Below are 27,120 nucleotides of genomic sequence, written 5' to 3'. Positions count from 1 at the left end.
GAGGAGGCAGTGGTCTCTTCCGGTGCACTGTAGACCCAGGCGCCCTCGAATGGCTAGGGGAAGAAGGTGCGCGGGAGGTCAGTCTGAGGACAAGTTGCAGTGAAAGGCAAGGCCGAGGTCCACCGGACCAGGCGGCCCCGGGACGCGGAGCGGTGGGCGGGGCCAGACGAGTGGGCGGGGCCGGTATTGTCCGGTCCGCGGGGCATGCCGGGAACCCCGCCTCCAACATGGCGTCTCACTGACAGTTGGCTGCTGATAGGCAGAGGCGGATCCTGCTCCTCAGGGCGGCGGCGGCGGCGGCGGCGGTGGCGGCGGCGGGGCTGGGGTCTCCGGGGCCAGGGGTGGGAGGATGGCGACTCGGACCTCCTAGGGCGGAGCTGCACGGGCGAGGCGGCGGGTGGGGCGCTGCAGGCGGACGCGGCGGCTGCTGCCATGGACTGGTGATCACGGCGGCTCCTGCTCGTGTCTCCCCGGGCCGGGCGGCTGCTTCTCACTGCAAACCCCTCAGCCGGGGCCATGGGCTCTTCGGCGGCCGCGGCGGCGGCGGCGGCGGCGGCCGCAGACTCGGCGCAGTGGCTCTCGGTGAAGGAGGAGACCATCTTCCTGCACGACGGGCTGATCCGGGTCACCGACCTGGCCGAGCTGCCCAGCGAGATCCTCGGGGCCCCGGAGGCCGCCGACACCGACTTAGAGGTGAGCGAGGCTGCCCCTGGCCTTCGCCATCAGTTTAGTCCACCCACTCCGCATCCCCGGGGTCGGGCCCTCTCATCTGCGCCTCACCCAGACCCCGAGGCCCCCGGAGGCAGCCCCAGCAGGTGTGTGTGTGTGGGCGCGGGGCAGGCAGGTGGGGGCCACGGCCGCAAGTCTGCACACCGCCAGCCTCCCTCCCTCCCTCCTCCGGGCCTCAAGCCCTTGGGGGATTTCATTTGTGGTTTAATTTTGAACGTTCCGACTCCCAGCATTTTATTAGACGATCACCCGGCACGGCCTTCACGCCCGGGAGGAGCCGCCGCCGCCTCCCGGGCCCTGTCTCCCCTCCCCCACGGGCCCCCAGGACTCACCTCAGGGCACACCCAGGTTGCTTAGCTTTGGGGACATTTTAATTTTAACGCTCTACACCTCCCGCCTGTCATTCCCCAGGGGTGTGTGTGTGTGTGTGTGTGTGTGTGTGTGTGTGTGTGTGTGTGTGTGTGTGTGTTGTTTGCTTTTTCGGGAGAGGGTAGTGGCCGTCCGTGATGGGCAATCCAGCAACTACTCTGTGTCCAGCCTTAGAATGACACGGGGCCTTTGTCAGGGAACCAGGCGGTGTGGACAGCGAGGGGGATGTACAGCGGCCCTCGGTGCGCAGGGTCACGGAGGTTTTAGGCCGCAACGCCTTTTTACGAGCTCAGGGGGTCGCGGAAAGCCCAGGCTTCGGAGCCGTGGCAGGAGCAAGAGCAAATCTCAGCGATTGTGTGCTACTGGGTTTGGGGCAGAAGGAAACCAGATATGCTTGGTAGATGGGAACTTTCCACGGACTTCACTTCGTTTCGTGTTTGCCTAGGGATGGCAACACTGGCAGGATAGGTTCATGAAGGCTAGCAGATGCTGACACTGCGCCCCCTCCACTTTGTGGGATGACATTTTGCTGTGTAGGTAGCATGGGGTGTCACGAAATTCTTGTCGCAAGGAAGACTCTCTGGGGCAGGGCGCAGAGAGGATGGCCTGTCTTCTGGCTATAAACGGAATGCGAAGAATCTGTTGTGTTTTGAGGTTTTGCAGGCACTTTGGCTTTCAGCACAACGAACATTTATAGAAATGGGTTAAAACCATTACTGTGTGTTTCTGGAAACGGCACTGATGGGATCTCGTTGGCCGAGACATTTGGACGTGCCTGAGATGCGAATGCGATCCTCTGTATTTTTGTGTCTGGTTTTGAGGTTGAGGTTGCAACATTCCCATTGCGAAGTGTGAATTGACTTATTTTATAGTCTGGCCATCCAAAAAAGGAAGGTACAAATTGGTGGGGAATTCCTAATACGGAATCATAGTTTTATTATGTCTCATTTGGGCCCATTCTATAAAAAGCAAGGTGTATCTGAGTGTCTTACCAGCTTGAAAACTCAAGGGGTATTATGCTATAATGGTGGAATCTTTGGCTCTCTTGTATGTGAAATGTGGACATCGGATGCTCTTTGTACCTTAGAGACCAAGTTCACAGGGCCAAGATTTTTATGTATGTAATTTATTTATTTTTAGGATTAAAAAGTATAGGAATAGTTAAAAATACCTGAGCTGTTTAGCTGGCTTTCCTAAGCTGTTTACTGTATTTTGAGCATCTGTCAAATATTTCTACAGAAGAATGATTTTAAGAGAAAGAACCTCTCTGGTCTGGAAGATTTTTTAAAACCTCTTAAAAATTGTATATATCTGACCTCTCAGAAATCAATACCTGTATGGGTGATAAACATTTCTGACTGGTAGTAGTGAGGAACTTTTTTCATTTCTTTCCGTATGTTAATACAGGGCACATAGTATTAGGAGAAATGGATAGCTGAGAACGTTTTTTGGCTGTTAGATTTGTGTTCTGTGTAGGTGTATTCATATTTAATTATTTAATAATAATAATATTGATTAAGTTTATCCTGTGTTTCAGGCATCATCTTATTAAATTCTCAAAAGGATCTTGGTTTAAAAAAAAAAAAAGGATCCTGATAGTTACATATTGTTACGTCTTGTAACAGTTGTAAATGTTGTACCCATGTACAGGTGAGGCAAGTAAAGTGCAGAGCAGATATGCAGTGTGCTCCAGATCACACATGGTGGGAGAAGAGAGCCTGGTGTGTTGGTCTCAAACATACCTGCTCCTAATCATAATATTCTACTACCTTCAGTCATGTATGATACTCACATTTGTAATTATTTTAAATTTAATAAACTGAGTACAGGTAGAGTAATAGACAGATATGTTTATTTCCTTTCTAGTAATGTATTCTTTTTTATTTGAGGAAGATTAAAGGTTCATCAACTTTTTAAAAACTAACTTTTGAAATTGCCACCACTCCTACGAAGCATACTCTTCCAAGCCTGTCCTTCCGGTGGACATCTGGGTGAAAATGACCTTTTTTTTTTTTTTTTTCGGTTTTAACAGAGTTTTATAGTTACATAGAATCTTTCAGTTAACAATTTTGGATTAAGAAAGATGAGACTCAAACTAAGCCAACTAATTTATGATTGACAACCTTACCGCATAAGACTATGCTCACTGCAATAGAGTCTCAGAATTTTAGAGCAAGAAGGAAGTTTAGACTCATTTCCCTCATTTTAGAGAGAAGTTGTCTAAGATCAGGAGAGGTTATGGCTTAGTGGCATAGCTAATTATGGCAGGGCGAATGAAAACTCTGGTTTTTCTGTGTTTGAATTCCAATGTTCTTTCACTCTGTAAATGCTGCTCAAAGTTGAATGTCAATCTGAAAAAAGAACCCATCCTAAGAAGTAGACTAACATTGACTTAGCATTTTAATTTAAGCAAGAGCAGAGCATTTGAATTAAAAATTTTCTTCTCAGTTAATTCTAAACGGAAGGTTTTTGTTTGTTGTTTTTTCAATCAATAATGTTTAATCAACAAATTTGTTCAACAAGTGTTTGTGGAATTCAGAGGTGAGCTGAGGCCGCTGTCCTGGGTGTTGGGGACATAGGGGATAAAATAAAATCCTTGTTCTTAAAAAAGCCTCTATTTTAGTGAGGGATAAAGACAATAACAAATTGTCAAACACAGGACATGTGTATATATGTCCATGTATATAATATGTCCAATGACAAGTGCTGTGGAGAAAAGTATTGCTGAGTAAGAGGGGTGGAGAGCAATGAGGGGGGCGGGCAGGAAGGGAAAGCCTAGGATGGCATTTGAGACCTGAAGGAAGTGAGAGTGTACCATATGGCTACTAGGGAAAGCACATCCCAGACAGAGGACGGCAAGAGCCAAGTTTCCCTGTGAGGGAAGCAGCCTTAGCATCCTTAGTTTGGAGCTCTGAGCCCAGTAAGCAAAGGGGAAGAAGAGAATGAGTGATAGGAGATGGAGACGGGGGGTGCAGCTCAAGTACAGCCTTATAGATAAGGACTTTGAATCTACTCTGAGTGAGTTAAAGATGCAGAGTAAAGCTCTTTTTTGGCCTTTAAAATAGCTATCTGTATTTAATTTTATGTTGTTGGCAAAAGCAAAGGCATGCAGGAGATTATTTTTTAAGTGTTGAAATAAATATAAATTTAAGAGAAATCAAAAAGCAATAGCTCAAAAATGACAACTCAAATATTATTGAATTTTGCACCACATTTCATAGAACATTAGTCTTTTTAAAATAAAGGGAATTTACAAGAAAAAGGCATTAGCTTATTTATGGATGTTCCAAAAGACTTCCTATTTCATTTTTCTTTACAAACTCCAGGAGGAGACAGGGATCATACATAGGGATGTTGACAGAATAGCTAATTGACTTGGCTCAAGGTGGCCAAGGTATTTTTTACCCCGTAGTTTAATTTTGAACCCAAGCATTTTGGTTAGTGTTTTTCATTATGTTTGTTTATAAGCTCCCCTCACCAAAGACTTGAATGTAAATGTTCATGGCAGCTTTATTTATGATTGGCAAAAACTGGAAATAATTAAAATGTCCATCAACAGGTGAAGGGGTGAACAAGTTTGGTACACCCATATAATGGAATACTACTCAGCAATAAAAATGAATGAACTGTTGATACTGACAACATGGATTTATGCTGAGTGGAAGAACCCAGTCATATAGGAGTGCACACTGTAAAATTCCATTTATGTGATATTCTAGGAATTGTAAACTAATCTGTAGGTACAGAAAGTAGATTGGTAGTTGCTTGGGGATGGAGGCAGGCAGGAAGGGATGAAAGAAAGGATTGCCAAGGTGCATGAGGAAACTTTTGGGGTGATGCTTATGTTCCCCATTTTGATTGTGGTGATAGTTTTATGTTGTCTGTATACATATGTCAAAACTCATCAAATTGGGGGAAGCAGGGTTTAGCTCAAGTGGTAGAGTGCATGCTTAGCATGCAGGAGGTCCTGGATTCAATTCCCAGCATCTCCATGGAAAATCCAAATAAATAAACCCAAGTACCTACCCCCCCCCCAAAAAAAACTCATCAAATTGTACACTTGAAATATGTGCAGTTTATTATATGCCAGTTATACCTCAATAAAACAAAATCCACACAAGCCCAGAATGCTTTACTGTTTCTATTTAGGAGGTGAGAAAAGGCTCAACAGAGTTTTTTGTTCAGTTTGTTTTTTTATCATGTAAGGGAAGGAGCACTTGGGTTTGGAGGTGATCACCTGAAATTGTCAGGGCTTTGAATACTTATGTTACACTCAAGTGAAATCTTTAAGGCAGTATTTAGTTTCACAATTGTTGATCTGTGTTCCTAGGAGAATACTACCACCTATTTATCCTTTGGCCAGAATTCTTTGGACAGTGTTTATGTGCTTTTAGAGAATTCCAAATTCTAGATTTGGAAGAATTAACGTATAAATGGATAAGCTATCTTTGTTCATCAACAGAATTAATTACCAGGTAATTAATGAGCACTGGAATAAGAGTCACTGAATCTTGGTACAGTGTACTGTGAGCTTTGACAGATAGCTCAAAAGCTCTCAGGCTTGGCTGGCTAGCAGTAAAGTCAGGACAAAGTACCTGAAGGCTGTGGGAGGCAGTGTTGCCCAGAGGTTAAAGTCCAGTTTAAAGAGTCAGACTGGGATTGAAATTCTAGCTCTGTCCCTTGTTAGCTGCGTGACCTTGGGTACATTCAATACCTTTAGTAATCCCTGGCTTCTTCCGCTGCAACTTCTTTGTCATCATTGTCACCACCTCTACAGCCACCAGGACAGCAGCATCAGCATATGTCATGCCAGGCTCTCTGCTAAGCTCTTCCTACCCATTATCTCATTTAATCTTCACTGAAACCTTATGTGGTTGATGCTACCTTTATCTTTATTTTACAGAAAAGGAAACTGTGGCACAGAAGTGAAGTAACTTGACAAAGGTCATACAGTCAGTAGCAAAGCTGAGGCTGAAATAGATCTGTCTGATTCCAGCCCAGGTTCCAGGCTCGAAAAACAACTGTTAAGACTGGCTTGTCGTCTGTAAGGGGGATAATAATAGGGTTAATATAAGGATTAGACAGGGGTGGATGTGATTATGGACTTACAGTGTTTACTCTCTTTAGAAGGTGCTGTGTTGCTGAAAAGTTATTTTGTGTATATTCAGTATATGAAAGCATATGGAAGCAAAACTATCCCATCAACAAATTTTTTTTTTTTCTAGTAGTGAATAGTGGAGAGCTTGCTTTTTTTTGGTGTGTTTGTGATCCCTCTGGAATTTTCTCCCTCCCCAATTTGTTTGGAATATGGCTGGCAGATGAGATAGTAGTCTCATTTCAACTTTCCTCCAGTTGTACGCCTAGGGTCTTGCTAAATAAATCAGTTTTGATTATTATCTGTCTTCTTGGCTTCCATACTGACTGTCACAAAGTACCACCTGTTGGCCAGGGCTGCTGGGTGGACTGTCATGCACCTGTTCTTTCCTAAGTCACAAGGTACCTGTGGTGATAATTATGAAAGGACTGTCAATTCCAGAGAGTGCCCATGCTTTCTCCTCCCACTTCTCTTTCTGGCTTGTTTTACAGCAGTGGTGGTGGGGTGAACACAAGGAGTGTAGTCTGCTTTACAAGATATTTAGTCAATAGTTGTAGACAAATGTAAATAACAACTGGTGATCGACTATGGGACAAATGCGTAGTTACCTGAAAAGGAGAGAAGACTGCAGAAATTGTACAACTATTAGTTTGATCCTGCATTTTTAACACAGCTTACATATCCATTAAATTTATGTATTTGTATATTTATTTTTAAAATTTTGTTTGGGGTGGGGGAAGTAATTGGGTTTATTTATTCATTTATTTATTTTAATAGAGGTACTGAGGATTGAACCCAGGACCTTGTGCGTGCTAGGCATGCACTCTACCACTGAGCTATACCCTCCCCCTATTAAATGTTTTTTAAACATTACATGAATACATTCTTCTAAAAAATGCAGGTGAAACTGAAGTTCCTTTTAACTACCATCACTAATCCTGTCTCCATCTACTCCCCACCCCAGTTAAATCAATGACCAATTTTTTTTATATGTTCTTCAAGACCATTTTTAAATGTGTGTGTTTGTCTGTATGTATACATAACACTTAGCATTTTTCTTTTTTACATAAAAGAAGTGATGTTAGACATATCTTTCTGTAACTTGCTTTTTAAAAAAAACTCAGTGATACGTTTTGGTCTTTCTACATATAGATCTACTGCATTTTTTTTAAAGGTGCTGCACAAGATTCCAGAAATACCATAGTTTATTTAGCCATTCCCCTACTGATGGGTGTCTTAGTTTCCTGTTGCTAACACATTATTACAAACTTAGTGGCTTAAAACAACACAAACTCGTTCTCTTACATTTCTGGAGATTGGAAGTCCTAAATGAGTCACATTGGGTTAAAGTCAGGTGTTGGCAGATCTGGTTCGTTCTGGAGGCTTTAGGGGAGAATGCCTTTTTCAAAGCTTCTAGTGGCCACCTGTATTCCTTGGCTTGTGGCTCCTTCCTCCAGTCTTCAAAGTTTATCGCCGTAGTATCTGATGTTATCATATCATTATCATTTTCTCCTCTGACTGGCTCCTCCTGCATCCCTTTTACAAGGACCCCTGTGACTGCACTTAGAGCCCACCTGGATAATCCAGGGTAATCACCTCATCTCAAGATCCTTAATTTAATCACACCTGCAAAGTCCCTTTTGCCACCTAAGGTCACATTCACAGGTTCCAAGGATTAGGACATGGACATTGTGGGAGTCCATTATTCAGCCTACCACAATGGATCTTTTGGTTGTTTTCAGGTTTTCACTATTAAAAATGGTCCTTCAGTGCACATCCTTGCATTTCTGTTTGTGCACATGTTGGAGTATTTCTCTAGAGCAGGTCCTGAGAAGTAGAATTGCTGAGTCATAGGTGACCATTTCCAATTTGAACAGATACTGCCAGATTGCTCTCCTAAGTGACTACTCCAATTCATACTCCCAAGTTACACAAGTTACAGTGCTTGATAGGACCTCTTTTCCTCACACCGTCATACAGACCATTTTAGAACTCATGGATTTGCTGAAATTTATCGTTTGCTTAAGCCAATGGCTTGCGCTCCAGCAGATGAGTCCAGTAGATGTAATTGGGTACCTGGCTATGCATGTCGAATCATGGTCAGCAGAGAGAAGAGTTTTTTGGTAGTGCCACCGAGCTATTTTCACTTCACTTCAGAGGACCTGTCTTCTGGCTTGGTCTCCTTTGCCTCCTGACTCGTTTTGGTCAGTAATCCAGTTCATACAGACATTGTCCATATATAGGCAGGAGAGAGCCACAGCTTTGTATTCTGATGGTCTGGGGATGCTGCCAGAGGCCACCCAGTCTGGGAGGAGATGCACTGGCCCCTGAAGTGTGATCGGCGTGCATAGCAGTTGTTAGGCAGACTATTGGGACGCAGACTATCTTAAAATTTTCTCTCTTACATGGCAATATAAGGAGTAATTCTACATTTTTTTGACCTTTATGAGAAATAACTGATAGTAAGTTCTATTTTTATGCTATGCAAAAATTTTTTGATTATAGAGAAGTAATACATGGATGTTGTAGAAAATAGAGAAAACACTTAAAAGTATGAGAGAAAAGAAGTAATTCTTTGATTGCACCATCCAGAAATAGCCATATTAAATAATTGTTTACTATTTCCTTCTTAAATTCACATTTATATATATTATTATAAATAAATCCAAAAGATTTTTAGTGTTTGGAGTGTTATGTTCTTGTTAAAGTTTGGTAAATTATAAATTTGCAGTAATTATTAAAGTGTGTTTCTGTAACCTGTTATTATCGGCAGTTTATAATTGAGAGGGATTTTTATAGTGCTGTATGATTCCTCTCCCAATAATGTTGAATATTTGTGTGGAGCTTTGAGTTTATGGAGTGCTATTAAGCACAGTTGTAGAGTAATTAATTAATGTTCTGTGATGGGACACTTTGGAGTGGACACGTTTGAATCCCTGGTGTTTCTACTGAAACCTGCACAGTGTAGGTCAGAGCACAGTGTGTAGCAATTTTAGATTAACAATAAAGAGATACGTAATTTGCAAACTATTTTATGCAAATTGTAGGTTTAGCAACACTAATAACTACAGATGTGTGGTTAATGTAGTGGTTTTATACCAACAAAATATTAACATTCAGCTTGTATTTGTAATGGATCTTTTCAGTGTTTACTATATATTTTTTGAGCTCTGTAGTTTGCATTACTAATTTCAAATGAACATACTCTAATATAAGAGATCTAGCTATTTACAGGACAGACTAAAAATCTGGACCTTTTATCTCTATTGATATGTTTGCTTTTCTTAGTCTTGAAATAGAATCATTAAGAATGTTAAAGGAGAATCTGTGTCAACATATTTTCATCAAAACAGTGGCAAATAACAGAAGGATTACCTTTATTTCTTGATATTGATTCCTTCTTGATCATTCAGTTGTGGTGGGGCTGAAAGACAACTACTGGTTTATTTAATCTAGAAAAGAGCAAAATGGGTGATGGAAAGATAAAAACACATTTGGGGAACTCTGGAGGAAGCATTTTTTGGATGAGCTTATAATGAAAGTTTCCTTTCCCTCGGGGGTTCTGAACCTAAATAGGATTCAGGGATCCTTGGGATCCAGGAATCTAATTCAGGGGCTATATGAACTTGGATAGGAAAAATTACATCTTTATTTAGTCATATCTTTAGCTAGAACTCAGCATTTCCTTCAATTATGAATTTGGTCAACAAATCCTAGTAGTATTGGCAGTACCTGTGACCATGTAACCAATAGAAATCATAGATATTTTCATATCATATTACAGTTGTTGAACATGTCTTAAATACTGTTCATGCTCACCGTTACTCAGAAATTACGGTAAGCATTAGCTCTTGTTATTCAGCGTTCTAATGAAGCTCCTGTATTAACATCACAAATTTGTTTCTTAAGATATTTTGGTAACTGTATTTTAGGATACAATAATTGGTTTCTTATAATCCCATGCATTTTGTTTTATGCATTTAAAAATGTTATCTGAGATGGGTTGGTAAGTTTCACCAAACTTGCGAAGGTTTAGGGCCCCTGAGATAGACCATGTTTCTGCCAGCATCTTTCCCTTTTAAGTTGAAGTTTGCTGCAGACCAGCATAGTTTGCAGTTGTTTGAAATAAAAGTGACCACATTTTGGAAACTCGTTAATGTTTTCTGTGATAGAAAATTTTATCCTCCTACAATTTTTTCAATTACCTACTGACTGCAAGCTATTAGCTAGTAGTAATTTTCTTGGGTGATCTGATTTTTGCTCATTTGCCAAACATGGTATCAATAACCAAGGAAGCTATATTTTTTAAAAAAGAAAATATCTACTAAAAATGACAAGCAATTCTTTTGAAATAGAACAATTTTTTGTTCATCAAAAATTTGGGATTTTTCCCCCCTCGTCTGGGGAGAATGTTGATCAGCTGAAGCTATGGGAATGAAAATGCATTAACAGACTTTATACTGGTATCTTACACTGCTAACAATGAGCCATTTTAAACAGGTGGCCTCAAGCACTAACAGTTGGTATCCCAGGGGAAACATTATTTTTCATGTTTGAAATTCATTTTCCTTTCATCTTCTCTGTAGAGTACAATTATGTGATTGTGGTTTCTTTTATTGTTCAAATTGTTATTTTACACTTGTCTTGTCAAAATTTAGCAGTTTTACTTAAATAGCCTCCAGAACTGTGCTGTCCAGTTGGTAGCTACTAGTCATGTGAGGCTATTGAGCACTTAAAATGTGGCCAGTCAGAAGTAAAGTGTACCGAAGGTGTAAAATACACAGCAGATTTTGAAGACTTCATGCCAAAAAAGATGTAAAATATCTTCATGATAATATCTAAGTTGGTTAATTGTGGAAATGATAGCATTTTGGATATGAGGTGTTAAGTAAAATATATTATTTAAAGTATACTAAAATTAATTGCATCTATTTCTTTTTACCTTTTTAAATATGGCTACTGGAAAATAATAAATTCCATGTTTCACCTATTTCTGTTGGACAGTGCTTTTGTATATAGAGGTCAGTAAACTGTGGCCCTCATATCCAGTTGTCTGTCTTTGTAAATAAAGTTTAATTGGAACATAACCAGCTTATTCATGGACATATTATCTGCTTTCATGCCACAGTGCAGAATTGAGTAGTTGTGACAGAGACCTTTAGGCCAGTGTGCCTTCTAGGGACTGTCATGTATACTGTTTTCATTTCATCCTTTCAGTGGCTCTATGAGGCAGCAGAGGAAATAATAGCTATTTTAGGAAAAATGGCTTAGAGAAGTGAAGTGATTTGTTCAAGGTCATATAATTAGTGCTAGGCCTGTAGTTCATTTCTTGGGTGATTTTCCACTGTACCTCTGTTTTAGGTAGCACTTGTTCTTGATAACCTGTTATCTTTGAGACAGTAGTTAATGGCACCTATTACTCAGCCAGAGTAATCTTCCTGCAGCACAGTTATGTTACATCCTTGTCCAGATCTTCAGTGGTTTCCCATTTCCTGCAAAATAAAATGATATTTCAAGGTAGTTATGATTTGGCTCCATCTACCTTTCTAATCTTATCTCATTACTCCTTGCCCCCACCTCCCAGATTTTACAAACTCACCACATTCTCTTCTACACTCTTGGCTTATGGGGTTCCATTGCCTTGGGGAACCCCACCTCCACCTTTGTAACCCTACTCTTTATCCTTCAAGTGGCAGATCAGATGCCGCTTCTCCATGAAATTTTCATGATGCCTACAATTAGAAGCAGTCATGCTCTCTTCTGTATCTCCATAGCTGTGCCTTATGTATATTAAAGTTACTTATTTGCATCTTGATCACCCTTACTTACTATATTACAAGCTGTTTGAGGGCAGCCACTTCATATTGTCCGTTGAGTACCTGCCCTAATATATTAGGAGCTCAAATATTGGATGTTGATTGGACTGAATGTTAAAAGGGGCATTTACTTATTTTATTATTTTTATTTTTTAAAAGGGGCATTTAAAATGCATAAGAGTATGATTTAATGAATAATATCATGAATTAAATACATAGATGAGGAAAAATTCATTAATAGAGAATAAAATAAGATGAGAATAGGTGGTTATCTTTGATGAACAAAAGGAAACTAGTTCAGGTAAGACTTTAGGCATTTTAATTGCAGTTATGCTTTGCATTGTAGATAAGAAGAAAGAACATATCCCAGTAGTTGTAATAAATGTTGTCAGTGCTGTCATGTGGATAATTTGGGGTTAAGATCTTTGATTTTGTATACAGCCTAATGAATTTTGCATAGAGAATAGTGAATTCCTGAGAGATTTCTGCAAACAGGTAGTTTGAAGCAGTTAACTGAAAATACCTTGCTCTGATCATCATTCTAAAAATCTTAATGAATTTGAATGAATTTTGTTTAATTTAGTTGTTCTATGGTTAGGTATCAAACTGGAGCACTGTTCTTTTTGTTTTGAGCTCTTCTGTGTAGAGATTTTTTTTTTTTTCAGGGTTTTCAGTGAACTGTGTCCATTTACCAGCTTTTATTGAGTGGCAAGGCCTCAAGGACTGAACTGTCACAAAAATTATATTACAGGATTTAGCATAATCTAGTTACTGATTAGCATAATAAGGCTGGTAATCATAATTTATTTAAAACATTACAAAATGTTTACAATTTTAAAAACTAAAATGTAAGCATTTTATGAAATCTGAAAGATGTAGAAAAAGTATAAAGAAGAAAATAAAATCACTCATATTACCACCACCTAGAGATGAGTTTAGTTAACTGTTCCCCTTCAGACTTTTTTCTTACATGTACACTTACACGCACATATATTTTAAGAAATCGGAATTACTATATATACATTTTGTGTCTTGCCCTTTTCACTTAACATTGATGTTATTTGGAGGACAGTTCTCTAAAGCTTCTAGTATTGTTGAGAATATATTTTTTTAATCCCTGAATAGATATTAAAGCCTGCATAGTATTTCATTATATGGGTATTCAATGATTTATTTACCCGATCCTCTATTGTTGGATATTTAGTCGATCCTTTTGAAAAGTTTTTAAAAGTAGGAAAATAGTTTTTATAGTGAGATTCTTCCCTTTAAGTAAGCTACAGCACACATATATGACCACCTAGGTTTTTTTTACCATAAGTGAGAATGAGAGGCTTCAGAACTGTGCTGTAACTGTGTAAACTGATAGGATTATTCCATTCATTTTTATTTGCATAATCAAGTTCATATTTCTGATCATGTAAGGTAATACATAAATTACACATGTAGTCTGTGGCTTCATAAAGTGCTTTATTTAATACAAAATTTTAGGAAAGCAACACATATTCAAAATTCTTAAGTTTCTAAAGGAAGTTCAGGAAAAAGCCTCCTTCGTAGCCTTGCCTCCCCTGCAGCCAGTGATGCCCTCAAAGGTATTTAACGCACAGACAGGCTGATGCTTAGAGGATTCCTGGGGACTTTAGCTCCTGCTCTGCCCACCCTCCTTCCCTTCACTCCACGGCAGCCACCCTGGCCTCCTGGCGTTCGTCATAGGTCAGGCTGGCAGGTCCCAGAGGCTCCCTTTCCTCAGCGCCTTTGCTGTTCCCTCTGGATGAAGTTAGCTTCCATAAAGCAGCAGTCCACAAAAGTGATAGAGATGGTATTTTGAGAATATTAAAGTATGAAAAACTTAGACACTTAACATAGTAGAAAGCAAAAATAGCCATATTATCAAGGGCAGCTTTAGCTCTGGTAGCAGAGCAGTGGGAGAACTTTGGAACAGCTAAAACAATGAATCTTTCCAAACAGATACGAGCAGCTATGTGCGTCCCAGAGAGTGCAGACAGAAATCGTACTTTAAGTACCACACATGGCAGAGGAGACAGAGGACTTTTTAGTTCAAAGGTTCTCTAGATGCAAGACTGTGGCAGTTCCACTTAACTGGGACATACAGTGTTAACCAGAACTAGAGCTGTTCTCCCAAATCCTGACCCTACAGATTCATTGTTCTTTAAGTAGTTCTAGTTGGTGCTAAAATGTCACCCTTCCTGCTAAATTAAACAGGCACTTACATGGTAAGCAACTATATATCTTGCACAGGACTGTTTAAAAATATGTATAAAGTACTATATTGTATGGGTCTTTCTTTGCCTGATGTTTTTAGAATGCATGTTACTATGTGGGGCCATGCAGAATATGGTGCCCTCTGGGATTTAAAGAAGAATGATATACTGAGTCAGTCACAAACCAGCAACCTGGGACTTCTAAATACAGGAGTCTTCAGGGATGTGTGGACCCAGAAAGCGAGCCCGTTGGTTAAGCCTGTAGGTTTCAGCATTAATACATCTAGCCGTTTTTGCCACCTGTCACAACTTCCGTTCCTTGATGATATTTTAAACTTTTTTCATGACTTAGATTTAATTATTACTATGTCGGATTTTCTTTTTTTATTTATTATTATTATTATTATTATTATTATTATTATTATTATTATTATTATTATTATTATTATTATTATTATTATTATTATTTTTTACCATGTCGGGTTTTCAGAGACTGATTTGTAGGCGAGCTGCACTCCAACCCTGAATGATCCCAAATAAAAGCCATTGTAGTTGGTTGGTGTTTATCCCTCTTACTCGGCTACATCTCCTTGCTGTTGGTAAATTCTTACGCCTTTTCTCTGAGCTTATTCTTCCCTTTTTAAAATTTGTCTTGCCTCCATTAATCATGCCATTGGTGTGACACAGGTGGCTGTCATTAGACAATGAAGGTTTTACTTGCCAATCACATCACATCTTCAGCATTCAGAATCATAGAATTTGTGGGGCTGAAAAGGATCTTGAGATCATTTAATTCAGCTTTTTTTTTTTTTTAAGAAGACATTGAGTTCCTTTAGCCTGTAGTGGTCATTACTAAGAGCTTGGAAGCTGTTGAAAACCACCTTGGAAAATTAGATACTTTGCATATAGAGCAGTGCTCCTCTTAAGTGTGGGCCACATACCATGACAAGATAAGTACAGGAATTGAGAGTAAGCATTTAGAAATGTCATAACAGATTGCTAGACTAATTAAACAAAAATTTTTTAATGGAGGTACTAGGGATTGAACCCAGGACCTCGTTCATGCTAAGCATGTGCTCTGCCACTGAGCTAAATCCACCCCCGTAGGCTAATTTTATATCCGTTGAACTAACAGTAAAACTTGGGACCTGTATTTTTGTCTTTTTTTTTCACTTTTAGGGGATGCTAATTGATTTTACTGCATTTTACAAAATTTTTGTTCTGCAGTTGATTGCCAAAAAAAAAAAAAAGAAAACCCAAACTGTTCCTGCACCCAAGATAGTTTGAGAAGCAACATTTAGCACATAGTAGGCACTCAAAATCCAATAGCTTCCTTGTTTCTTTTTTTAAATTTATTCTTTCTTTCTTTCTTTCTTTTTTATTGAAGTATAGTTAGTTTACAGTGTTGTGCAATCTCTGGTGTACAGCACAATGCTTCAGTCATACATGAATATATATATATTCGTTTTCATATTCTTTCATATTCTTTCACTTGTAAGCTACTACAAGATATCGAATACAGTTCCCTGTGCTATACAGGATAAACTTGTTTATCTGTTTTATATATACCAGTCAGTATCTGCAAATCTCGAACCCTTATTTATCCCTTCCCACCCTCTTCCCCGCCCCACCCCTCCGTAACCATAAGTTTGTTTTCTATGTCTGTGAGTCTGTTTCTGTTTTGTAAATAAATTCATTTGTCTTTTTTTTTTCTTTTTAGATTCACTTCCTTGTTTCTTAAAAGTTTGCATTTATTTTGGGTGAAGATGCTAGATATCTGAGTAGCAGATAAATGAAACCTTACTTTATAGAAATGAGGTGATTCAAGTTGACACTGCTTGTTTTCAAATATAAGCAACTTAGTTTTTTTTCCTTTTTAAACTTAGTCTATGCTTTGAAGAGAAATTTACACACAGGAGAATTGTAATACATATTTGCACTAATTCTTGGAGATACTTTATAACATTTAATGTGCTACTAAATCCTAAGCTCAGCAAGGTTTAAGGAACTTAACTTTTTGGTAGCTAGCCACATCCATAAATATTTGAATACATCATGGCAGTATGTATTATCTTCTTGAATAAGAGAAGGAAAAGATCAAGTGAGAAGCACTGGGGCTTTTGTCAGTTTTCTCATGTCATCCAGCTTTTGGAAAGTACATAGTTGTAGTATTATTTAGCATTCCCATTTTGAAGCAATTTAGTGCCACATACAATAGCTCTTATATTTTTAGCAGTCCTTGGTTATTTTTTGAAATTAGAGTAGTCTTGTCCTGATTTTTAAAATTGAATTAAATTGTAGTTAAGCTTATATATGATACAATAAATACAGACTATCAAAGGCTATTAGTTTACCATGGTTTACAGGTTTGAGGGACATCTTTTTCATATTATCAAGATCATGAAATTGCCACTCCCTATTTAAGGATAAAGGAATGTCAATGACTGAGCCAAGTGACTCTCCTCAAATGTCACCCCTATAAAAATTCTGTTTATAATCCAAGAATCCTTAGAAACAAAATCCCTTTGACTTATGAGATTTCATTTTGGCAGATTTAAAAAATTTTTTGAATGTTAAGAAACCTGAAATGATTGCTTTTTGCTTGACAATACCATCCACCTCCAAGTGATACAATACACATAATGTAATAGGATAAATTTTTATCCATATAATGAAATGAAATGACACATTTAAAAAAGTCCTATTTGGAACATCCTTAATCTTATTCTTATTTAAATATAGAATAAATATTTGATCTGTAAGGCTGCATTGCTTTTTGTTTCAAGCCTCATTTTTATTTGGACAAGGCTCAAATTCTTTTTTCCTTTATTTCTTGCCTTTAAAAATTTTTTTTTAATCGCAGTATAGTTGATGTACAGTATTACACATGGATGTACATTATAGTGATTCACTATTTTTAAAGGTTATACTCCATTTATAGTTATAAAGTATTGGCTATATTCCCTGTATTATACAATATACCCTTGTAGCTTGTTTTATAAATAATAGTTTGCACCTCTTAGTCCCCTACCCTTATATTGCCCCTTCCTCCTTTCTTCTCCCCACTGGTAACCACTAGTTTGTTCTCTATATTTGTAAGTCTGCTTCTTTTATGGTATATTCACTAGTTTGTTGTAGTTTTTAGATTCCACATAAGACAGTATTTGTTTTTCTCTGACTTATTTCACTTAGCATAATATCCTCCAAGTCCATCCATGTTCCTGTGAATGGCAAAATTTCATTCTTTTTTTTTTTCTTATCAAATTCTCTTTTTTAAAAAAAAATTTGAGGGGGGATAGTAATTAGGCTTCTTTCTTTCTTTTTTAATGGAGGTAGTTGGGGATTGAACTCAGGACCTCATGCATGCTAGGCATGCCCTCCACCACTGAGCTATACGCTCCCCGCTCAAATTCTTAATATCTGTGATACTCGAAACTAACCTAGGATTTGAAATAACAGCATACACCATGATTGAGAGTAATTTTGCAGTGATGAGTTAAAATGATTTGAGATTTGAATTGTTGCTGCCTGGTTTTAATAGGTTCATTTGAATAACACACCCAGGTTTCCCCCTCTTTCTGTCTCTTTTAGGAGCCAGGCTGAAGAACTTCAGAAAAAAAGAATCGTTATTATTAATCTTGTCAAGTGCATATTACATTTTGGCAAATGCTGGTGGATGAGATTAAAATTACCCTTTACATTTTAAAAGATATTTCTTTAATGTCATTAGCAAGCAGGTAGATCCTAGGAGGACAAGAAATGAACTTTCTTTTAGGCTAACTTTCCAAAGTTTAGAATTTATTTTGGGGTTTTGCTTTGACCCATGAAGAATATGGTTGTAGTTTCTTAAAGTAACACAATTTATCTCTCTTCAGCAGTCATTTTGAAACTCAAAGAAGAGCCATATTTTGGAAAATATGAAAGACAAATAAGAAACTGGAACTCTTTTCGTGGGATGATACGTTGTTTTATGAGAGAGATGATAAATACTAAATAGTCTATACGTGAGTTAATAATTTCAGAGCCCTTTCTCTCCAGTAGCATGTTTAGGATTTAGGGAAGCAGCCCAGGCTTGATGAAATATCCATTAGCCTAGAAGGGTACCTGGTAAGAATCCCTCACCTGTTCTTAAGTTGCTCCTTGACTATAATGAAACCATGTGCTGGTCCTGGAATCGGCAGAGATGCCAAGATAATACTGTTAGAGAGGTCAGCATAGTTTTAACCTGGTAATAGTGGCGACTAGTCAAGGTGCTATCCAGTCTGGTTCTTAGTTCTTAAGAAATCCTCATGCTTGTTTCCATAGGGTTGTTATTCTCTTTTGGTCTAGGTTAGGGCAAGGACTGCATCCCTGTCATGGATGTTTGTTAACATGAAAACAATGATGCTCCCAGCCTTTTGTTGACTGACTTGTTGCAATTCTGATGTTTTCTTCACTGCAGACAAGATTTCATCACTGCTAAGCACCAGTTTCTGCTGCTGAGTTTTTGAGGATCAATTAGAATTATGCTCTCTGTGTTTAAAACTCAGGTTGATAGTTAAAGATTTTTTTCCCCCTTTGCTTCTTGTGTTTTCAAGTACCTAAATAAAGCAAAGAAAATTTTTGTTGTATGACTAAGTGTTGCTCTATGGCCGTATCCCTGTGGGGCTTTGTGCCTTAGTATAGGTGACCCGAATGAAGTTCAGCTCTGCACTGGGTTAGATCATGCCCCTCCTTGCTGACTGTCCCTTTTCATCCCTGCCTCCCTTTTTATCCCTTAGAAATGCTTTTAATGGTCCCAAGGGAGGCTAGGTAATGCTAACGTTTTAATGACTTTTAGGGTCAACTTCCCCAACTTGTTTTTATATCTGAGTGATTTCAGCTAGTTTTTGCCTGTTTTAGGACTTGAAATGTTAGTAAAATAGATATGAAACCTTTTTCTAAGAAGCCTCTAGTTGCCTGTCCTGATAGGGTTATACTGATGGTCGCTTCCTTCCTAGTTTCTAAAATCAATTCATGCACAATCTAGTTTCTCTAAAAATAAACTTTCAAATAGAACATTAATATTAGTTACTTTTTTAAACAACGAGGACCTATTGTATAGAACAGGGAACTATATTCAATATCTTGTAATAACCTGTAATGGAAAAGAATATATGTATAACTGAATCACTTTGCTGTACACCTGAAACTAACACAACACTGTAAATCAAGTATACTTTGATTAAAAAACTATTACTTTAAGATATATACAAGATGCAGTTCTAGTCATAAAATGTACTTTCCATATTAGAGCCCAGTTGTTTTTTTTTTTAACATCTAAGGGGGAAATGGAGTTTCAGTCTTCTGAAAAGGCAAGGAAAAATCCACAGTCTTTTGATAAAACCAATTCGATATCATAAGCTAGAGAAATAGAGGTTTTTTCCTTCAAACAAAAACAAAAAACCTCTGCTTCTGAAGGAGTCATTGTAAGACTGAACAAAGCTTGTAGACCATAATAAGGAAAAGCAGAGCCCTTATATAAAACCTCAGGTTTCATGAAGAAATAAAGTTTCATGAAAAAACGAAAGCAGAGAACAAGATTGTCTGGAGCAAATAGAGAAAACGGGAGGCCCCAAAGCTTGGGCAGAAGGGTCAGGACAGTCCCCTGGCCTCTCACTGTCGTTGATTAGATTTACCAAACTGTGCTCTTAGATGTTAAGGAAAGACTTCGGCTAGTAGGTTATGTTTCTGTAGCAAGCAACTACCAAAAGATTTCTGGGTCTTACTATTTGATTTCAATATGTTCAACTTTCTCAAAGGGTGTGTTTTTCTCCCCTTGTGTAGATCATAAGCCGTCCTGTTCAAATTTCACAACACAGTTAAAAAACTTTGAAACTTTGAGTGTATTTCTTATAATTAAAGTGAATCAAGTGAGTTATGTTTTGAGAATTTTAGAAACCTACCTTGAGGTAATGGGGAAGAGGTGGGTATTCTTGCTTCAAATCATTGTTTGGCAGCTCAGAGATGTCAGATGGTCCTTACCCTTTCCTCTTATCCTTTCCTCAGAGTTTCTCATTGTTATTGTATCTTATTTATTTGAATGGATGCGCGTAAATAGCAGAAAGGAATCAAGATGTCAAAGACCGGCTTGAATACAGCCTTACCATAAGGTGTAGTTTCTGTGCATATGGAAACTGTATACCTCTGTACCGTCAAAAAAGGAAAACAGCGCCCTCAGCAACTCCACAAAGTAAAATCTACCCTCAAAACTTTACTTACAAATTTTCCCTTTTTTAGGTAATCTAATACTCAGTGACAGTAATTCATTCATCTAACATAGTAAGTTATTTCTTTGGCTGTTTCTGTTCCAGCCCTCCTATTCTGAGGCTTTTCCATAGGACTGCTAGTTCCCTATTCCTAGGCTAGCAAGGGTTGTGTCTAGTGATCTTATTTGGGGTTGTTCTTTTTCATTTTTCCATGTTTCTACTTTGCAGGGGCCTAATATGGCCCAAACTAAATGGATGTCTTATGTTTATTGATGGTTTTGTTTCCAAGTCATATTCAAACTATGACATATTTTAAGTTTCCTGATATGTTTAAGAGCTGGGCATTCTGTAAAACAAAAAAACAAAAAACCTTAATGGGAAAAGTTCTCAATTTCCCCATAACTGCATGAATATTTGTAAACCAGAGCCTCTTAGCCTACTTAACTACCCACAGTGTGCTATGTTTGCTGAATATTTGTTAAATTGAACTAAAGCACCAATAGATGAGAGGAAACTGGCATATTAGTTATGGACCTTATTTAGTCACATTTCTGAGAGGTAGCTTGGGATGGACCACTATGTTTTTGTTTTAAAGACTAGGAAACTGAGGAACAGGAAGATTAATGACTGACATGCCTTGGATTAGCAGTTTTGCCTCTTACACTAAGCAGTGTTTTCTCAGTTAAGCCATGTTACCAAGTAAGTACATAAGACAGCCTTGGTAATGAAATCTTTCTTGAGCATTGGCACAATTTGTCAGGCAATGTAGCATTAAAAATATGTAAACATACTCTGTTACAATCTTCCATGATTTATCTGTAGCTTTCATAGGAAAAAAACCCAACTAAACACCAAATTAAAAACTCTCATTTTTACCCCTTCTCTAGAAATTTCTATTTATTAAAGTGTGAGATTTATTTGTATCTATCTAGCCAGTATGAATAGTTGATAGATCTAGAAATCTCCAGAGTTGTCTTTGTTGAGGTACCTGCTATAGTCCTCTTTCCTAAGCCACTCAGTTGGTTTTTTACTATGACAAGATTCTACAAATTGGTTCCCTAGAGGAGAGCTCTGTGGTATTGGGAGCCGCAGTCTGAGATAGCAGGAGGAGGGCCAGCTGTGTGCCCTTATCTGCGTCCTGGCAGACACTAAACAGACCCGACCGTGGCACATTTGGTGAGAGGCGATAGTGTGTCAGAGCTGATGATGAGCTGTGGCCCCTTCGTGCACTGGGGACATCCTTTCTCACACTAAGCTGGATTTACTTTGGAAACAAAGAGATTTGAATTCTTTGTAAACACTAATAAAGCGAGGCAAGAGGGCTGTGCTGGGGTCGGCTACCTGATAATGCCTATAAAAAGCTGGGTTCAGATCATTCAGACCAGCAAGGTATAGGAAATCAACCCTTACCCAAACTGAATAGGAAACGAGGTGGCTGATGAATGAAGGTGATGGTTTATGCTGCCGCTCACACTCCAGTGGATTTCTGATACAGGTTGGAGCTCTTCCTTAGGGAGAGTAAAAGGCCCTTAATGTAGATTGAACCACAACTTAGTATTTGGTTCCAGTTGACCGAGCTCGCCATGTTAGCCCAAAGAGGTGACCTAGCCCTCTCAGCAGAAAGGAGAGCAAAGTGTGGTGTGATGTGTGGTCCAAAGTATTGGCATCATAAATCAGAGCTGATTACATGTGGACAGTAAAAATTGAGGGTGTGTCTTGCTGACAGCCTTAAGCATTTTAAATTGGATTTTTTTCTTATGATGAAATAAAGTCTTATTCACTTGAGGGACGCTGTAAAGATGTTTGATTCTTTTGAAGCCTAGGAAAATGAATTCATCTGAGAACACTAAAGCATAGAGTTTATTAGATAAAAATATACTGAGAGATTGGGGAGGACCTCTTTTACTTCATTGGCTTCATATCTCTAATAAAGAAAAACAAAATAGAAACTTTAAACCTTTAAGAAGCAAAGTCTGGAATTTGCTTTAGACTGCTTAGAAGCTTGGGAGAATATGACAGTATTGCCCCCAAAATCAGTGAAATCAAAATAAGAAAAGTTATGCAAAATAATAATTTTTTCCAGTAACATATGCTGTTTTCTCAGAAATGATTATTACCTTCCTCACTTCAGCATGTTATGAGAATGGCATGTTTATTTTGGGTTTTGTGTCTAAAAAGACATTTGATACCAAAATAAAAATTGCTGTATTTTTATTACCAATAGCCTTTCCCCTCAAATATAAAAATTTTCAGAAATATAAAATTACTTGAGGTATTCCCAACATTATTGCTTTTCTAGAATTAAGTAGGTTTCTTTAGTCAATTTGTTTTTCTCCTTTGCCCTCACACCTTGCCAGAAATAAAATCCTCCTCCACGTGCACATCCTTTTTTACTCCATAACACTCCAGGCACTGTTTCTAGGAAATGGTTAAAATTAAGAATAATGTGTTTCCTGCTGACCACCATGTTGGTACTGCCACAGCTGAATTCTGTGCCAGTTTCTTCTGCCATCTGTTCTCAGCATGGATAAGTTGAGATTCATTCAACGAGAGAAAAGCAAAGCTACATGTTTCATCTGACTTCTTCCCCAAGAAGCATGGCTTATCTTTGCCAGTTAGTCTTCACTAGAGAATAATTTGATGTGGAAATATCATGCAACAAATTTTTAAAATGTTGATTTTGAGGGATTTTTAAAGTAGTAGAAATATTTTTTGTTTTGTAGCCTGCTTTATTTGCCTAATATTTTATATTTTAAATAATCTTCCCATGATATTATATCCAACCTTCCCCCTGATTTAAAGGCAGTTTTTGCTTATTGTACACAACTTGGAAAATAAAGAAGGTAAAAATAAACCATAATTTCTCCACTCTTAAGATTTTGAATCTTTTCCTCTCCTCCCCCCATATATACACTGTATATGTACACACATACATTTATATATAAAACATATACATGCACATTTAAAAAATAGGATTATAAAAATTAAAAATAGGATTATGCTGTACCTACTATTTTAGTGAATGTAAATTTAAAATTTTTGATCCCTAGTTCTGGTTGATACAACATTCAGGAACATCATAAAACCTGTTTCAAGGACATCTAGAATCTGCTTGTTGAAGCTTATTTCTCTCAACAATGAAATTGATTGGTTCCTTAACTCTTACTTTAGAGGTTGCTTACAAAAATAGAAAGAGGCCAGGGTCTTCCAGATAAAATATATGGTCCTCTTAATGCATACCCTTCTAGAACACTTCTTGTGTTAATCTAGTTATTTCTTAATATCAAAGCAATCATAAGTTTTTTTCTGTGCTGCAGTGATTTGAATAAAAGATAAAGAAGCTTTTCCACTTCAACTCGAATACTTGATCTTTAAAAACTTACTTTTATCTTCACTGTGCTCCACTATTTTATCTCTATGGCTTGTCCAAACTAAGAAGTGAACTGTTTCTGCTCAAGCCTGGGGCAAGGACTTGGCAGGGCCAGTGAAGTGACAGGCTGAAAAAGCTCAAGCAGGGAATTCTGTGTATTGTCCTATTACACGTCATCCATATAAATGGAATGTGTTTATAGTTCATATGGCAAGCAATTGGCATGAGAGCAAGCACAGCTTGGGCCGACATACTGTCCTTATGTTCTAAATCAGCAATTCTTAACACCTGTCACGGGCCCCCCTCTCCTTCTGCCCCAAGCATCACTGTGTTGGGAAACCACAGTGACTGGGGAGAGTGTGACTTATCTCTCAGCTGTGTTGGAATAGAAGGAAGGTTGTGATTTGTCTGCTAGGGGTCTGATATCATTCCTAATTTCAATATGCATATTGATGATTCATGGTAGGTAAGTGAAGTGCAAGTAAATTCCGTATTTTACCTGGCTGAGTATTTCAATCACTAGGTTATTTCCAATTCTGAGTTTCATTTTTCAAAGAACCCACTTGACGGATACCAACTCATTTATCATCAGAGGTTGTTTTTTTTTTTTTTTCAGCCTTATTGAAGTATAATTGATCAGTAAGAGATTTAAATTCAATACTTGTCCCCTCCATGAAATATATACCTACCTATTTTATATAATAAATGATATATATTTATGGAAAAAGGAACTGAGGTATGAAGAATTTGGGCCCACAAGCATTGCAGACTATAGTCAGAATGTCAGATTCAACCCACAGATAGGTTTTGTTTGACATGCTGAGTTTTAAAAAGTATTTGCATTTAGGAGGAACTTGCATTCTCCAGTTTGTGGTGGACCTCGCCATTGCCTGTAGATACGTATGCACTAATTCACATCATTGATAACCTGTTTTAATATGAAACTCAGTATCTCATTTTCTCTTATTTTCAAAAATGAGATCAACAGAGTAGGGCAGTCACTGAACTCACCTCCTGCTCCTTTCTCCTTTCCCCAGCCACTGAGTTCATGGTTGGGGAAAATAAGTTGCCAGTGACTCTCAGAGCAATTGTGGAGGTTGTAGGAATTCAGGAACTATGGCAGCCTCAACACAAAAGCTTAATCTCCTGCTTCATGTTATAAAGTGGTTATTTTCTCTCTCTGGAAACCCAAGAGTGGCTTCAACCAATAGACTGTCTTGGTTTTCTTTTGTGTTTTGGAGAATGCAGCATCTGGCATTTAAGAAGTTCATCCTAGCAAGAAAGGCCAATTTGTATGTTCATCTTAACAAAAAGTTTGCGTGGCAGTAGAGAATGGGTGGGTTTTCCACCTTATAGCTGGTGAGAATTACTGGGATGCCTATGAGATATACAGATTTCCAGGACCTCTGATAGAGGGTGTAGGGGAGTATGCTTTTCTAACTAGTGCTCAAGGTGATCCTAACATGTGTGGGAAATACTGGTAGTGCTGTTCAGAACAGGGGCTCTGTTTACAGACTGCCTTTATTTTTGGATGGGGCAGGATTCCCATGTGGACCAGAAAACCTGCTAAACAATTTCTAAAAGAGCTGTGACATTTGAGACTGCCTTTTAATCCCAGTTCACCATTTACAAGTGATTTTGGTCATTGGTTTAATCTTCCAAACTAGCCATTTTCTTATCTAATGGGGACAGCACTACTACTTACCTACTTCATGTTATGATTTTCCAGATTAAGAACCATAGTGAATCGAAGCTTCTTGGCACAGCCCCTGGCACATAAGCATTTGGTAAATTTTGCAAATGTAGTTTCCTCACCACCAAAACAGTTCCCTCCTTTGAGCTCTTGAACTACAGCTTTCTAGAGCCTTTAGGAAAGACATTTGCTTTTTACTCTTTCTAAAAGAACTTCCTAAAAAAGTAATATCTGTTCTCTGGAGAAAATTTGAAAAAGCAAAATGAAGGAAAATATAAATTACTTGTACTCCATAATTTCATGAATTTACTTCCAGTCTTTGTAGGCAAATGTTATAATGTGATTAATGTATAACTAGTAATTTTCTTTTGTGAAATACTTAATTGTCCTCACATTGCTTATTTTGCTATTTACCTTTTTACCTGCTCTTATTAAGATTTTGGTTTTTTGGTTGGTTACTTTTTGTTTGTTCTCATAGATAGGGTTTAGAGTCTTGTTTCTTGTTTTTGTATTGTTTCATTGTTCATGATTTTTTTCTTAATCCAAGAATTTTATATGCAAGAGGAAAAACTCAAGATGGTCCAGAGACCTACTGCCATTTTTGTTTCCAGTCTCCCTTCCTCCCTGTTAGTACCTACGTGCCTCTGCTATGTTGAGCTTTTTATGAACTCTGAGTTAAGCTAGTTTTGGAATTTGTATTTTGGACTGAGACCTTGCTGCCTTACTTAGTTTCTTACAGTGTGGCTATTCACCAGGCCATGTTCTTTATGCTTAACTTAAGTTGGTTCAGAAATCATAGGACCGCTTATAACACTGGTTTTAGTTTGCGACTTTAGTTGTTTTTTCACTAAAACAGGACAATTGTAGGATAGTTCCGTAGTTGTTGATTTTTCTCCTTAAAGCCTTTAAGAGTTAGAAATGCTTTGGAGTTAAAAATTTAAGTTTTCCCAGGAGTGACAGTTCTAAGTAAATGGAAATCTAAATTTATTACAAAAATTTAAGTGATCTACATACTTGCCCCGGGAGTTCTTTGCAGAGGTACTTAGGATTCACATTCAGCCCTATTCAAATCCCGTTTCATTGTCCCCCTACGATAGTTGGCCTCCTTCAGGCGTGTTCATCTCAACTCTTAGCTTGTTTCTCACAGAGCCTGAAGATGCTACTATAGGAGATATGTAGTATTGGCTTTTTTTTGTCACCTCAGTAAATGTTATAGGCATGTTTTGGCAGTTTTGTTTTCTTCTACTTAGTGTATGTTACAGCTTGATTCATGTATGTGTGTACATGATTTATATATGTGAATATGGACTATATTATGAATTATATGTAATTATATGTGTATTGTGTCTATATGAATGTGTGGATTATAATTATTTTAATAGAATTCACATATGTGAATTATATATAATTATATTATATTATATTACTTATTTATTTGTATGAATTGCCCAAGCCTCATTCTTTTAAACTTCCTCACAAATTATTTAGCCCTCCTCCTGTTGATAGGCATTTTAGATGCCAGTTTTTCTCTAATACAATGTTCAGTGTCTTTGTACCTCCAAATATTTTGAATCCTGCCAGTGCTTATCAATACTTGGTACA

The 27,120-nt window shown here is 38.0% G+C and overlaps 1 protein-coding gene and 1 non-coding gene across 11 annotated transcripts in view; one reads left to right on the top strand and one right to left on the bottom strand.

Moving 5' to 3' along the window:
- Positions 1 to 256: 256 nt before the first annotated feature.
- Positions 257 to 27,120, top strand: part of HECTD4 (HECT domain E3 ubiquitin protein ligase 4) — a 164,631-nt gene continuing 137,767 nt past the window's right edge. For 9 of the 10 annotated variants that reach the window (XM_074355855.1, XM_074355854.1, XM_074355850.1 and 6 more), the window contains exon 1: positions 264 to 693. In XM_074355855.1, the coding sequence (XP_074211956.1) occupies positions 517 to 693 (177 nt within the window). In that variant the 5' untranslated portion in view covers positions 264 to 516. Of the gene's footprint in view, positions 694 to 27,120 lie in introns of all 10 variants that reach the window. The other variant, XM_074355856.1, reaches the window with a different exon arrangement.
- On the bottom strand, positions 25,358 to 25,422 carry LOC123612731 (U7 small nuclear RNA). The gene has a single exon (XR_006720023.1). It is a non-coding gene; the product is annotated as a U7 small nuclear RNA (small nuclear RNA).

This window comes from Camelus bactrianus, chromosome 32 (genome assembly GCF_048773025.1).
Source record: "Camelus bactrianus isolate YW-2024 breed Bactrian camel chromosome 32, ASM4877302v1, whole genome shotgun sequence".
NCBI lineage: Eukaryota > Metazoa > Chordata > Mammalia > Artiodactyla > Camelidae > Camelus > Camelus bactrianus.
Note: the sequence above shows the minus strand (reverse complement) of the source record. Positions and strands in the feature narration are given on the sequence as shown.